We start from the raw sequence: 15,673 nt of genomic DNA on the forward strand, positions 1-15,673 counted from the left end.
ACATTTTGGAGAGCCGTGCTGGGGGCGGGGGGGGGGGGGAAACCTTGATTGTATCTGTAAGTAGGACCATCATTCTACTTGTATCCCTTGTGATGCAAACTCTAATCTAGTTTTGATCTCCCCCTGTCTGTTCAATAACTCTTTATATATAACTATATTTTCCATATTAATTAAATTTGGGTGTATGTATGCTTCCATCGTAGATAGTCAAATGGGTGTTTTAGTATAGTGGTCATGTTTAATTTTGTTCCATGTTAATAACAGGGATTAATAACAGGCAGATGTGTATTATTGAATTATATATTGTAATTTAACATAGTAAATGTTTTTTCTAATTTTGAGTAGTATTGTTTAAGAATCTCGTTGGATTAGGACAAGCACACACACACATGTAGCTCATGTTGTATGTCACGTGACAGGCAGAATGTTGACAAGCATGGACAGAAGAATTCTACTCTTTTTCCTCTATTACTCAGTAGCATCCCATATTCAAGGTAGACCTTCATGAGCATTCAAGTAGCAAGCAGCCATTAAGATCAGAGATCATTGATAGCCCAATTCTCCATCAATTTATTCAGTTTCCTTTCTAATTTGATAGTATCACATTCCAGAGATTAATTGTGTATTATTTGTGGATATAAGTATAAAAGGCACCTTCTTTTACTATTCCTAAATTTCTCCCATTTAGTTTAATAAATAATCCCACTTTTAACTTTGTAAGAGAAGAAGAAAATTCCCTATCCCATTATCCATATGATGCATATTTTGATATACATTTGTCTCCCCTTACTGACCTTTACTCTGAATTAAAAAGCCATAATCACTGTGGTCTTTCCTTAGATAGCTGCTGAAGTCCTCTAACTGTTTTGATTACATTTTCTAAACCTTTCCCAGTACCACATTAATCTTTCTGAGATATGGTAGAAGAACTGTACATAGTATTCCACATACTATGGAATATATGATTGATGTAAGGGCAAAACTATATCGACTTTTTTATTTCCTGTTCCTTTCATAATGATTTCAAGCTTAGAATTTATATCTTTACAGCTACTGTGCAGTGAAGTGACATTTTCATTGAACTATCCATCATGATTCCAAAATTCCTTTCTTGCTCAATCACTAACAGTTCAGATTCCATTAATTTATGGGAAGCTTGTGGTTTCTGGGACACTTTGCATTACTTTGCATTGGCTTGCACTGAACTATGCACAGCTTAAAACTAGGGGAGTTAATATATATAAACGTATTAATATACGTTTTTAATGGCTATTTACATAATAACCTCTAAGACTCTCAGAGCTGTTAAGGAAATTGATAAGTATGTATTTTACAAAAAAATAATAATTAACTTTTGATGCCCTCATCCATATTGGAAAGACCCTTTTGGAACTCTTCGAACTCTCTTTTTTATTATCCTAAACAGTTTGGCATCAAATGTTTTCTTCTTGCCCATACTATTTATGAACAAATTAAATAGTCTTTGTCTCAACACAACCCTACTTTGAGAATATCCTCAATTTGATATTTGATAACTCTTTCTTGTTCTATAGCCTATTTTCAGACCAAAAATGTTTGCTCTCTTACTCAATAGGTGCTGAAATTCTTTAGAGTGTTTGGTGAGAAACTTTATCAAACAATTTGGAAGTACAAATACACATTATTATAGGATCACTTCTGCCTTTATGCTTTCTAATAATTTTAGAAATGACAACATGCTTAGTTGCACAAGCCTTACCCTTAAGAAGATTATCTGGTTGCAGGTAGACCTCAATTTATGACCAGTTGCTTAGTGAGTGTTTGAAGTTACAATAGACCCTCTAAAAGGTGCTTGCAACCCAGTCCCAAAATTCCAATGGTTGGGGTTCCCCATAGTCATGTAACTGCATTTTGGACACTCAGCAAGTGGCCTACATTTATTGCCATTTGCAGAATCCCACAGTCATACTACCATGTTACTGTATATAGCATTTTTGCCAAAACTGGTGTTTAATTCCAATTTCCCTGTAAAAGCGCTCCATAGCGAACAATTGTTTAATGGTCATGGTGTTTGCTTAACAAACACTGCAAAAAGTCATCAAATGGACTTGGGCACATGATCCGTTTTTTGACCGCCATGACTTGCGTGGCTCAATGACGGTCAGAGGTCAAAGACTATCTGCATTTTCTCAGCTTTGTGCCGTTACTGTTCAGCTTGTAAAGCTGAGGTAGAATCTCCTTTTTAAACTTCATAGTTTCACTTTTAATGCATCTTTTACCTTCATTTTGTTCCATGCAGAGCATCTCAAAAAGCACTTGGAGGATTATATGGCCCATTTTCCGAAAGTTAGGATTCTTCGAACTAAGAAGAGAGAAGGGCTAATAAGAACTCGAATGCTCGGAGCTTCTGCAGCAATAGGAGATGTTATTACCTTCTTAGATTCCCACTGTGAAGCAAATGTGAACTGGTTGCCACCCCTTCTAGGTAAGAATCCTATTTGAAATGCATTTCTGAATGATCAATTGCAGATGCAGTGCCTTTCTGAACAACCAGAATCTGATATAATCCAAGCCTTCCTGTGGCAGAGCAAGATTTTGTTGACTTAACATTAGAATATCCACATGCTTGTTAATATTCTAGCATTCAAATTGCTATGTTTTTTCCAATTCAGGGGATGGGGAAATACAAGGATAATCAGTTATTTCTTTTGTGCTCAATTGACGGCTGCTCTTCAATCATATTTCATTTTCACAATTATTCATATGATTTACCAGTATACAATACAGCCAAATATTTTAAAAAATAGATATACAAACAATGCAAACATTAAAATAGTCAAATTATTAAAATCGGCATAATCACCAGGAGAGAGGAATAGTATGGGCTTTACACTCCTCACTAATCTCCAGACCAGATGGCAAAGCCAAATCATAAGACCCTTTTGAAGGCCATCCAGATCAGGACCAACCTGACCTCAGCAGCAGAAATGTTCCTCCTCCAGAGTGCTACCAAATGAGACTTTCTAGTGGATGAAACCCACAACAATCTTCTTCTGCTGGACCTGATGTCACTGGGGAGAGGCAGTCCCTTAAGTATTTTGGCCCTATACCATGTAGGGTACCATAAGTTACAAAGTTAATATCTAAGTTACAGTATATCATTATATTACTATATATTATTTTGATATTTATAATACAATATTAAGTTACATTACATTGTAAGCTATAAAGCTTAGAAAGCACCTTGAATTGGACTGGGAAACAAATTAATAATCAATTCAGCTCGTACAGCAGAAGTGTAATGTGTGTACATCTAGGTGCACACATAATTGCTCATTCCATGACATTTTGCACAAACTGAAGCTTCCAAATACTCTTCAAGAGTAGCCCCATGTAAAGGGCATTACAGTAATCCATGTGGAAGGCGACAAGAGTATAAATGAGGGAGCATAGAAAGTGCAAGGGAGGATTGAGGAGGGTGCAAGGAAATGTGCAAGAGGCATTACATGGGTCGAGGATGTTCGAGGATACAAGAAGATGCATGACAAACACTGAGTGGGTTGGGGAGGGTATGCAACATTGCAAGATAGATACAGTGAGGGTTGAAGGCAGAGGTGGGTTTTGACCGGTAGTGGAAATCAGGCATCCGTTTGCATACCAGGGCAGCTGGAGGCCCCATACCGGTACAGTCCCTCCACTGATTCCCCCCCCCCCCATTGGAAACGAGGTGGCTGTCAAAGCGAAGGAAGCGCAGGCTTCTTCCAACAGCCAAGGAAGTAACAGGAGCGGAGGCCTCGGTGGTTGGAAGAAGCCCACACTTCCTTCTCTTTGACAGCTGCCTCATTTCAAATGGTGGGGGGAAGAAATTCATGTGTTAGAGGGAGGAAAGGCAATCCCTAGCAGAAGCTCGGCCTTCTCTTCCCTCTAATGCATGGATTTCTCCCCCCCACCTCACATTGGAAACAAGGCATCGGCAGAGTGGGAGTTGGTTTTGTCACCCAGAGATGGGGGTGGTTCGGGCTGGGGGAGCGGCTCTTATTAATATTAATTGGCTGTTAAGTCACCCTTTCTAACCTGAGAATATGGAAACAATAATGGAAGGGGGTGACAAAATACTTCCTATGGGGGTGAGTTATGTTTTTCTAATGAAAGTAGCACACATCTGGAGTCTTAATTTGCTTGTTTGTTGAGTGTAATTCCCCCTGTGATCCTGATCTTCAGAAGGACTCAATAGTGTTTGTAGCTTCAGTTGGAGAATCTTCATAATGGTTTACCTGTGTTCAGAGTTTTGCTAATCATAAGATAACGTTCTGGTTGAATCATACTCCTTTTATTTGTCTAGATATCTGTATTTTCCAATCTACTGTATTGGATCTCTATATGTAATCCTGTGCATAATTGATTTGAGGGTAGGTTTATGAATGTTATGAAATTTCTTGACAAAACAATTAGAGAAATGGGATGCCTTCAGAAATTGTGGGTATACCATCACTGGAGGTTTTTAAGAAGAAATTTGTCCATAATAGTATAGGGTCTCATCTCATGCTTCAGCAGGGGTTGGACTAGAAAACCTCCAAGGTTGTTCCAACTCTGTTATTATTCATAAATCTCTCCACTCAATCTTACCAAGAGAATGGTGATAAATAATATTTGGAAATGTAGATCAGGCGGTCTTCTGACAGCAAAATCACATCTTATTGGCTAGTATCAAGGGGAAGATGACTTTGAAAATGCTTCCTCTCCCACCATAACATGCAAGACAAGGTGAGGACTGGCTGGGAGGGGAGGGGCAAGGAGAAGCCAGGTGAGTTGCCCCTCCATTTGAGTGACATAGAGTTGGCCATGCCCACCCAATTACAAGACCACACCCATGTAGTCATGCCCACCCAGTCACATGACCGCCAAGCCACTCCCACCCAGTCACATGACCGCCAAGCCACACCCACAAAATAGGCCAGGGCCACAGACTAGGTAGTAAATTTTTTTGAAACCCACCACTGGTTGAAGAGTGTACAGGGTCAGTGAGTAACCAATGGAAACAGAGGAGTCAATGGAAAGGAAAGGGACACAGATGGGGGACATTTTTTCCAGTAACTTGCAAGCTTTTCTGCCTGGCTTCCCATTGACTTTCTGGGGAAGCCAGAAGGGAAGGCTGCAAATGGTGATCTTGTGATTGTGGGTACTTGGCAATTGGTGCTAAATGTGAATGGATTGCCAAGCACCCACATTCTCAATTAACCATCTGTAAACCTTGTTTAATGACGACAATGACAAGATTGTTGAACCAAGCTATGCAAGCCAGTGGTGGTGTGCTTTACAACCACATTGCTTAGTGATAGAAATTCCAGTCCCAATCAGCATCATTAACAAGGACTGCCTGTGTTCTTTTTCTAATATTCTTTTTTAGGTTCTTATGTAAGAGTGTCATATTGTTACGAATGAAAGTATAAAATACAACTTTATTTATTCCCCAGACCGCATTGCTCGAAATCGCAAAACTATTGTTTGTCCAATGATTGATGTCATTGATCATGACCATTTTGGCTATGAAACACAAGCTGGAGATGCAATGCGAGGAGCATTTGACTGGGAGATGTATTATAAGCGAATCCCAATTCCTCCTGAATTACAGAAACCTGATCCCAGTGACCCTTTTGAGTAAGTTCATGAGATAAAGTGAATACTTGCTTAACAAGCTAAGAGGTTATAGGTTTTTAGACAGATATAATTGCTAGATGTTCTTTCTTATCTCTCCTCTGAAAAGAAAGGAAATCAACAAAAGTAGAACAAACTAAATCACGTAATTATATCATAGACTACTGTTTCTTGAAATAACATTCCCTTCCAGTTATCAAAATCATCTGTTTTCAGATTGGTTTCTCTTTGTTTCTATACAGTTGGCACAAAAGTCTTGTAGCAGAAATGTTTTGTCTGTCTCTAAAAACATTATTTCCATTGTCTGTTGGTATTCCCTCAATTACTGGGGTGAAGATTATACTCTCTACTAAGCATGAAGACAAATAGAAGTTTGAAAGTCTATGTCAAAATTACTGTCACTGTCATTTTTCATTCTTCTACTATAGTCAAGAATGTACCCCAGCCAAGAACATACCATTAACAATGTACATTTGTGATAGGTGGCTTTGTTACATGCTACCTGGTTTTCAGGTACAGATACTTATAGCAACAATTCTTCTAATTCCCTTGATCTGAGTTCTATCTCTACAGCTACAGTCTGTGTCTTTGTAAGAGGGAAATTTTGAAAAATAAAGGTCTAATATTTCTTGCTGAGTACAAGATTACACAGCTACTATCCAAAATATTAAAATACAGTGATCTCAATTCCCACTATTCCCAGTGATCTCAATATAGAGATAGTCCTCTCTTAACAAAAACAACAGAGCTCCCTGGAGGTTTTGTCAGATAGTAAATCTCTGCAGTCGTCAGGGATGTGCGGTCAGGTGAGGCAGAGCCGCACCGCTGTCATCATGAAAAAATTTTTAAAAAGGGAAAAGGGAAAATGCGCTGAGGAGCCTTCTGCACACGTGGTCGGGAATTGGAGCGCTCCGTGGTCCGCTTCATGTTGACTCAGGAGTCAGGAAGGAGGGGAATGGGACCACGTGTGCAGGAGGCTCCTCTAGCCTCAGCCTCCCTCCTGCGCACATCCCATTCCCCGCCTTCCTAAGTCAACATGAAGGGGACCGCGGAGCGTGAGCTGCGGTCCCGCGGAGCACGCTCCGTGGTCCCCTTCATGTTGACTTAGGAAGGCGGGGAATGGGACGTGCGCAGGAGGGAAGCTGGAGGGATCGCGGAGGAGGGATCGCGCAGCGTGAACCGTGGTCCCACGGAGCATGAGCTGCGGTCCCGCGGAGCACGCTCCGTGGTCCCCTTCATGTTGACTTAGGAAGGCGGGGAATGGGACGTGCACAGGAGGGAGGCTGGAGGGATCGCGCAGCGTGAGTCAACATGAAGGGGATCGCGAAGCATGAGCCGCTGTCCCGCGGCTCATGTTGCGCGATCCCTCCTCCGCGATCCCTCCAGCCTCCCTCCTGCGCACGTCCCATTCCCCGCCTTCCTAAGTCAGCGCGCTCCGCGGTCCCCATCATGTTGACTTAGGAAGGCGGGGAATGGGACGTGCACAGGAGGAAGGCTGACCCACCTTTTTCAAGTTGCTGGCCTGGCTCAACTTTGATCCAACTATATCGCTCCTGACGGGTTTTTTATTTGGGGTATTTTAATTGCATTCAATTTATTTAGGGGTTTTTAAACATTGTGTTTTTACTTGTTTTTATCTATCAGTTCACCTCCTCCTTGTATATGTCGTATATATGTCTTGGTATATGTTTTGTTATATGTATGTCGATATATTTATTTCCTATGTTTTGTTGTACGCCGCCCCGAGTCCTTCGGGAGAGGGTGCGGCTAAGAAATAAATATTTATTTATTATTTATTTATTATGGTCCCATTCCCCTCCTTCCTGAGTCAACATGAAGGGGACCGCGGCTCACGCTGATGACGTCACCAGCCTCACCAGCCGTAAAGCTCACCGCACGTCACTGGCAGTCGTTAAGCAGATCATCATGTGATCTGATTTGATTTTAGAACAATTTTTATTATGGTTATAAAGTGAGTCACAGTGGTTGTTAAGCATATCATGTAGTTGTTAATTAATATAGTCTCCCAAATAGGTGTTCTTTCTCAGGAACAGGCAAAAAAATGTCACAAATTACATGATTGCAGGATGTTGCAACTGATTATAAATCCAAGCCAGTTGCCAAGTACCCAAAATATGATTATGTGACTGTGGGGGTGGCTGCAGCAGTCATAACTTCAAGGGCAGGTTATGAGTAACTTTTTGGGGGGACCTCATAGTAACTTGGAACCATTCTTAAGTGATGACTGCCTATATATACACTGTTGGAAGTACAATTCTATTTTATTTTATGTAGTAAAATACTGTTAAACATAAAATATTTTAATGCTTACAGTTTTATCTCTACAGTTGTTTAATCGCCAGTTATGTTGTCATCTACTTCATTTCCCAATATTTATATTGAAAATTGCATTCCTTGTTGCAGTTCCAACTACTGTGTCAGCAAATTCTGTATGCTATGAGGGGACCAGCAGCTTTTTAAAATTCCATTCAATCATATCAATTCTTGGATACTGTCTAGACAAGTCCCTGCCCTTTCTTTAGCAAGGTTTTTCAGAAGTGGTTTGCTATTGCCTCCTTCCTGAGGCTGAGGCGAAGGGACTAGTTTTTTTCTTTTTTCAAGTAATTTTCTCTTCTCCATTTATTATGTTCTTCATTCTCTGAAAATTCAGGGTCCTAATTTTCTATATTCAGAGAAGAGCAACAGACTTCAACAGACTCAGTGCTTTCTTCTCTGCTTTATGGTCTTACCATTCTGTTTTTGCTGTTTCTGCTGTAGTGCATATTTGGCTTTTCTGAAACATACCGTATTTTTCGGAGTATAAGACGCACCTTCTTTCCTCAAAAAAGAGGCTGAAAATCTGGGTGTGTCTTATACATCGAATACAGCATTGCCCGAAGCCCCACCTCCTTAACCAAAATGGCCATGCATACCCTTATGGAGGCTTTCAGAGAGCTTTTGGGGACTGGGAAGGGCAGAAATGAGCAAAAAATGGACCGTCCCAGCCCCCAGCACCACTTTATAAGCCTCCATAAGGCTATGCATGCAATTTGTTTGACAAAAAATGGGCCCGTTTTTGTGAAATATGGGCCATTTTTTTGCCCCCACCACCACCCAGGAACACTCTGCAAGCCTCCCCCTCCCCCCAAGGCTATTCATGCCTTTAAAAAAAGGGGTCCATTTTTGCGAAAAACGGGCTGTTTTGGGGAGGTTTGCTGAGTGCAAAAGCTTCCCCCCCCCCTTTTGGAAAGCTCTTTAACTGATTGATGAGAATTACATTGATCAAGTGCTGTGCCAGCAGAAATTGTGTCTTAGATGCTGCAGATTGTCAGCGATTTCCTTCTCCAGCACATGGATAAATAAACCTGGAAACATCTACCTACCTATCTACTCTCTCTCCCTCTCCCTGCCTACCTACCATATTTCCCTCTCCCTCTCTCTCTCTCTCCCTCCCTCCCTCCCTCCCTCCCTCCCTCTGTCTACCTACCTACTCTCTCTCTCTCCCTAACTACCTACTGTATTTTTCTCTCTCTCTCTCCCACTGTATCTACCTACGTACCTACCTAACTACTCTCTCTCTCTCTCTCCCTACCTACCTACTGTATTTCTCTCTCTTTCTCTCCCTCTCTATCCCTCTATCTACCTACCTACTTTTTTAAAAAAATTGCCTCTTCAAAACCTTGGTTTTGAAGTCTTATACTCCGAAAAATACGGTAATTCCCTTCTCTTCCATCAGTGAATACCAGTTTTCTGAGGGATCTCTCAGTTTTGTATACCACTCTGGTTTGAATTAAATCTGAAGCAAATCATTCCAAGGTTCTGATAACATCCTTTTTCTACATGAAGCTGTTAAAGAGGAAAAAGCAAAAAGAGTGGTGATAAAAAAGAACAATATAGATTTACCCTGGGGGAATCTTTATTTTCTTATAGAAAACATTCTGAACGTTAGTTTTTCTAGGTGTGCACCTGCATAAAACCTGTTCAACAACTTCTACACCTTAAAGAATTATTGATTACATTCCCCTTTCCTCTCATATTTCATGCGACTGGTTTTTCTAGATTTGTTTTCAACTGTCATACCAATAACTGCTCTACCTTTTTTCTTTCCTTCATTTTCATTTGTTTTGTTTTAGATGTTTTAACACACGTGTTTTCAGATGAGGTGCCCCTCTTCCTTTCCTTTTAACTATTCTGGCCTCAACTCTGTATCTTAAAGACTCCATTCCATAAGTACCAAGTTAGCAGGAACAAACTTCCATCCTCATATAGGCACAGTCTTTACCCATTCTACCTTGGGAAGAAAATGATGCCATAGGCTCTCGTAGGTGATGTCAAACAGTTACTGAACAGGCTTGCAAGAATCATCTAGCCTGTTTGTTAGCATCTCTTTGGCATCAGGTTGTTAGCAATATCAGACTCCTATAGTTCCTTTCACTTCCGTCAAAGTTCCTTTTGTGTTCCAGAAGTTGCTGTATAGTATAAATGACACTGTAGTCAAAGTGCAAAGTAGCCACAGTGGGAAGTTTTTTTTTTAAAAAGTAAAATGCAATGTTAGAGTTGTACATGTAATTTGGGCAGACTTTACATAAATATTATACTATGGAGTTTAATTTTTCTCTTAAGGTCTCCAGTTATGGCTGGAGGATTGTTTGCAGTTGATAGAAGATGGTTCTGGGAACTTGGAGGATATGATGCAGGCCTAGAAATCTGGGGAGGAGAGCAGTATGAAATATCATTTAAGGTGAGTTATTGAAAAGATATTGTATAATATTTTTAATGGAGTATGACTTGGTTAAAAAAATCTTCTGTTTCTATATATAAAATTATTGAAAAAAGAAGAATTTAAGCAATTTAAAAATATTTGTTAAAATAATTTAAAATCTTGTTAGGAATCTAATGCTTCTGTTGAATTGCCTAATGACCCCTAATTTATGGTATCTGATTGTTAGCATATGAGAGTTCAATTTTCCTGAAACTAAGTGTTTTATATAAACATCAGGCTAAATTGGTTAATTGTACCGGGATTGTCACTATTTTAAATGCCAACTGAGCTCTGGTTTGATAGGTAAGAATAGAATTTTGAGTACTCAATCCCTACAGAAAAAAAAGTCTTAACAAATACTTTATCCTTGTTCCCAAGCCATTTATGTCTTAATGGACACATTGTATTGTCCATTGTATTGGGTGTATTTCATTTGGGTAATATACTTAACAAAACATGAATAAATGGTAAATATCTTAAATACTAAGTCTGTGATTCGTTCTTCTATAACTGTCTGGTTTGGTACAGCAATCAAATAAGATAGCTACAGATGTTCAATAGATAGTTAGGTCCACAGAAATTTCAACCAGCCTGCCGTTCATTGAGGACCTGTATACTGCATGGGTCAGAAAGAGGGTTGAGAAAATATCTACAGATCCCTCACATCCTGGACATAAACTATTTCAATTCCTCCCCTCGAGACACTGTTATAGAGCATTACATACCAGAATAACTAGCCACAATGACAGTTCTTTTCCTTGTGCCATCATTCTGCTGAACACTTAATTTCCATAGTTCTGTCTTATGTCTAAGTATATTTCCATGTAGTATTGCTATATTACTTTTATCTTTCTCATCTGTTCCACTACCTTCTCTATTGGTATCATTATTATGATTGTTATCCTTTGTTATTATGATTATTATTACTTTGTAATAATGTAATTGCCTGTACACTAAGAGCTTATTTGAGAGAAATTCCTTGTGTGTCTAATCACACTTGGCCAATAAACCTATTCTATTCCATTCCATTCTATTCCACTCCACTCCACTCACCTTCCACATGTTCCCTTGGCTCTTCTCACAAAGAGATAAATTATTCATCTGTGACTGGTTTATAGTTAACTATTTGAGCAATGCAATTATTAACTAACCATAAACTGATCTATTACAAACCTTGAATATACTCTGGGTGTTTTATGGCAGTACAAAATAGTGTGACAGAGTGAGGTGGCATAAAATACAGTATTTTGTCCATCCGTGGAAAAGCCAATGGATATGTGCAGGGACTAACTGTAGCACATTTGCTATTTAACTTTTTTTCTGAGTGAGCATGTTATCTAAATATACTGTAAGAGGTCATACTGATATACTTTTACTATTAATCATGGTTTTAAAGCAGTAAGAGTTTGAATCATCATGGAAATGAAATAATATTCATACTATTACTTCACTTTAGAAAGTTTTTTCATGTATCACTGATCCACCGACTAATAAGAGTATATTTGTAAAAGAAGGCTAAGCGCAAGCAAATGGTTAAAATTCTTAGCACTGTTTACATTAAAGATAAAAAGCTTTGGAAAGTAACTAATTAAATACCAGATAAATATTTTAATAGGTTGAATTGGTCTGTATGATTTGTAAATTTACTTGTTTATAATAAATGGAATTACTATTAACCTACTTGATTAGTTACTAAAAGTTAACTATTGGTTTGACAAATATTATTTAATTAAGAGTATAAATATTTTACAAATATTACTTTAATTTTCTCTATGTTTGAGATTACCTCAGAAAATTATTAGTATGTCTACTTTAATAAGTCCTTTATCCATTTGAACGAGACAGTTTCAGCATGAATCCAGGGGGAGACTAGCAAAAACATTGCACTGTAGATAATTCAGTCTCACTAACAACAAGATGTAGCTCCCTTGATAATTATAATTTCTTGTCTTCTGTTTTGTCTGAATAGTTTTTCTGAATATAAACTGCTTAGTGTTCTTAGGATTCTATCAAACTACATTCATTTGGCAATTAATATGTAATAAATGAAATGTTCTTCCCATTGTTTATCTTCAAAAACAGTAATAAAGACATACTGGGGGCTTCTTATTTCCCCTTTGGTTCCATTTATCCATTTTACTATTGTGTATAAAGAAACGGTATAACAGTGTAATTCTCTGTGGGAGAGGTACAAAAACATTCATCATTTCTAGTTGGACCTTTTCTAAAACAGTAGTTTCCAAGAGTGATGACAGTGCCTGGGAAAGTTCTTTGTTTCTGAAATGCTAGAGTAGGTATTCACTGCTTGATATTCAGGAAATAAAGCTACTTTATTCATTTGACTAGTTACACACAATATTTCAAAGAGTTTTGTTTCATGCCAGAAATGATAATTTATGGTGGGTTATATTCACTCTAATTAATCCCAGTTAAGGTCCTTTCTATTTCTCTTCCTTTGTGCAATAGAAAATGACATTTAACTGAAAGGGTATACTTTCAGAAATTAAGATCAATTAATGCAACTGCGGTTGAGAGAAGTCACTATTTTGATGAAAAAGAGAAGAATGCCCCAAAACACCCTTATTTTTAAGCTATGAAACTCCATTATCTTGTTTTAAGGATTCATTGACATATAAAATGACATTAAAAAATCAGCCTCTGAAGAACAGAATAAATTAAGTTTGGACAACATCCAAAATAATGCTTTCTGTATTTTAAAGACCAAATTTGCAATGTGTGTTAAGCCAAATTATTCAGTTATTTGTCCTACTTAACATTCTCCTTAGGGTAAGTTATGTTTATTAGTAAGTTTATGTTCATTATCCTCTTCAAACTTCATTTAATCAAGATCAAAAATAATTAATGATACATTGATAGAAGAGAGAAAGAAAGAGAGAAGTGAATTTAGAGTTAGAATAACTTTATTGTCACTTTAAATGTACACTAATCAGCATACATTAAAATTAAATTTTGTTGCATACAGCTCTCAAAGGATCACCAACTCCAAAATACACTACCTAAACATGTCAAAAATATAAATAACTAATTATGCATATACCCACATACCTAAAACGAATCTTGCAAGTTTACCAGACAGATGGCATAGAATTACAGAATCTGAAAGTCCTGCTAGAAATACTTCGAAACCTCCTCCAGAGGGGAGCAACAGAAACAGACCATAAAGTGGGTGTGTGGGGTCTCTAACAATGCTTTGAACTATAGGCACATAGCGCTTATAAGCAGTATCCTGAATAATGGAAAGCAACTTCCTAAAATCTTCTTGGCTGATGTGTGGATGATGTGTGTTCTTTGTTTCTGAATCAGATTGTTAGTTATCTGCACCCCCAGATACTTAATACTATTGACCATTTCTACAGCTGCATCCTTAGTACTGAGTCAGGGGTAGGTTCTGGCAGGCACTACTGCCGGTTTGTTCGTGTGCACGCTTTGCACCCGCGCTGCATGCACATACACACTGCAATTAAAGTTGTTCAGCGCAGAACTGAAAAACAAAATGGCACCTAGTGGATGAACCACCCGGAGAACCAGGCCGTCAAACCACTACTGGTTCGGCTGAACCGGTCCAAACCAGTAGGAACCTACCACTGTACTGAGTGGAGTATGACTATGAATTTAGTTGCAAAGTGATAATATAAATAGGTACCATAAAATAGCTATGCTATTGAAGAGTGGTGATTCTGGGCCTCTCATTTTACTGAAAGTAAAAAGTAGATTTACACTTACAGTATGGTTTTTAAAGGGGGTGGTGTCTTAATGTTTATAAGTCAGTACAAAGAAGGGAAAGTTAGAAATAGGGTGTTGGTTCTTACCTGATACGTCTATTCTCATAATGGAGGAGGAGTACCCAGACTGGGTTGACTTCATCCACTCAATGATTGGACTGAGCCTGATGAGACCTTTTAAACCACGCCCCTATTGCCAGGCAGACCCCAGCTTCGATGAAGCACTCTATCAGACTTGATGCGTCATCTTCTCGAGACAATTTTTGTAGTGAAATACCTTCTTTTAGTATTCACAAAAAAACCACAAATAGTAATAGCAGTAAAACATTCAAGAAACATTACAATTCCATGGAGGGGCTGGATACTCCTCCCCTACTATGAGAATAAGGGTATCAGGTAAGAACCAATGCCCTTTCTCCATAGTGGGGGGAGGAGTATCCAGACTGGGACGTACCAAAGCCATTTCGTCCCTCGGGGAGGTCTATGCATAATTATATACATGTATACAAGAATTATACACAGTGATCTGTTTTACTGTCTCTATGCACAGATTGTAACACCCTATGTCCAAAGGCCGCTTCTGCCGAAGCAAGAGTCTAATTTATAGTTCTTTATGAATGGTGAAGGAGATGCCCACGTAGCAGCCCTCCAAATTTCAGTCTAAGACGCCTGCATAGCCCAGGCCGCTGAAGTAGCCACACTCGTCGTGGAATGTGATGTGATAGACCCAGTACTTAGACCCCTTATGCTTGATAAGCGGTAGCAATACAAACCATCTACCTATGGTAGTAGATGTCCCCTTATTCCCTAGGGATCCTGGCTGGAAAGAAACAAGCAATGCTTCTGTCTCTCTGATCGACAAGGTACTCTTGAGATAAAACCTCAGAGCCCTCCTCACCTCCAGGGTGTGCCATTTTTTCTCTAAAGGGTGAGAAGGATCCGGACCGAAATTGGGCAAAAGTTCCTGAGATCGATGGAAGCAAGAGCACACTTTGGGTATGAAGGGGAGGTCCAGCCTTAAAACCACTCTGTCATGATGGAGTATACATAAATCATCCCTGGTAGACAATACCTGTAGCTCAGATATCCACCTAACGGAAGTGATGGCCACCAAAAAGGCCACCTTGAGTGTCAGGAACTTGAGAGCCACTTTCCGCAGTAGTTCAAAGGGGTCACCTATTAAAGCGTCCAGCACCTTGTATAAATCCCAAGAAGGGTACCTGTGTACCATGCGTGGCTTAAGATTAGAAGCACCCTTGAGAAACCACCTGACCATAGAATGCTGAGTCAGTGTTTGTGGCCTACCGCACAGTAGCACAGAAGAGATTGCAGATACCTGTTTCCTAAAAGTATTAGGAGCCAACCCTTTATCCAGGCCCGCTTGAAGAAAGTCCAGGACCTGTGGACTTGTGGCTCAAACCAAGTCAAAGTTGTTAGTAGAACATCACGTGCAGAATGAGCACCATGTAGCACTGTAGATGCACTCCGTGGATGGTCTACAGCAGCCTGAATAGTCTGTATGACCCTGGAGGAA

General features: G+C 39.2%; 1 protein-coding gene across 3 annotated transcripts in view; it reads left to right on the forward strand.

Annotated features, from left to right (window-relative positions):
- GALNT10 (polypeptide N-acetylgalactosaminyltransferase 10) overlaps window positions 1-15,673 on the forward strand; it is an 87,328-nt gene that overhangs the window by 44,409 nt on the left and 27,246 nt on the right. For all 3 annotated transcript variants that reach the window (XM_081934957.1, XM_081934959.1, XM_081934958.1), the window contains exons 5-7: window positions 2,279-2,464; window positions 5,454-5,637; window positions 10,258-10,375. In XM_081934957.1, coding sequence (XP_081791083.1) covers window positions 2,279-2,464; window positions 5,454-5,637; window positions 10,258-10,375 — 488 coding nt within the window. The remainder of the gene's footprint in view (window positions 1-2,278; window positions 2,465-5,453; window positions 5,638-10,257; window positions 10,376-15,673) is intronic.

This window comes from Natrix helvetica (genome assembly GCF_964273705.1).
Source record: "Natrix helvetica genome assembly, chromosome: 1".
Taxonomy (NCBI): domain Eukaryota; kingdom Metazoa; phylum Chordata; class Lepidosauria; order Squamata; family Natricidae; genus Natrix; species Natrix helvetica.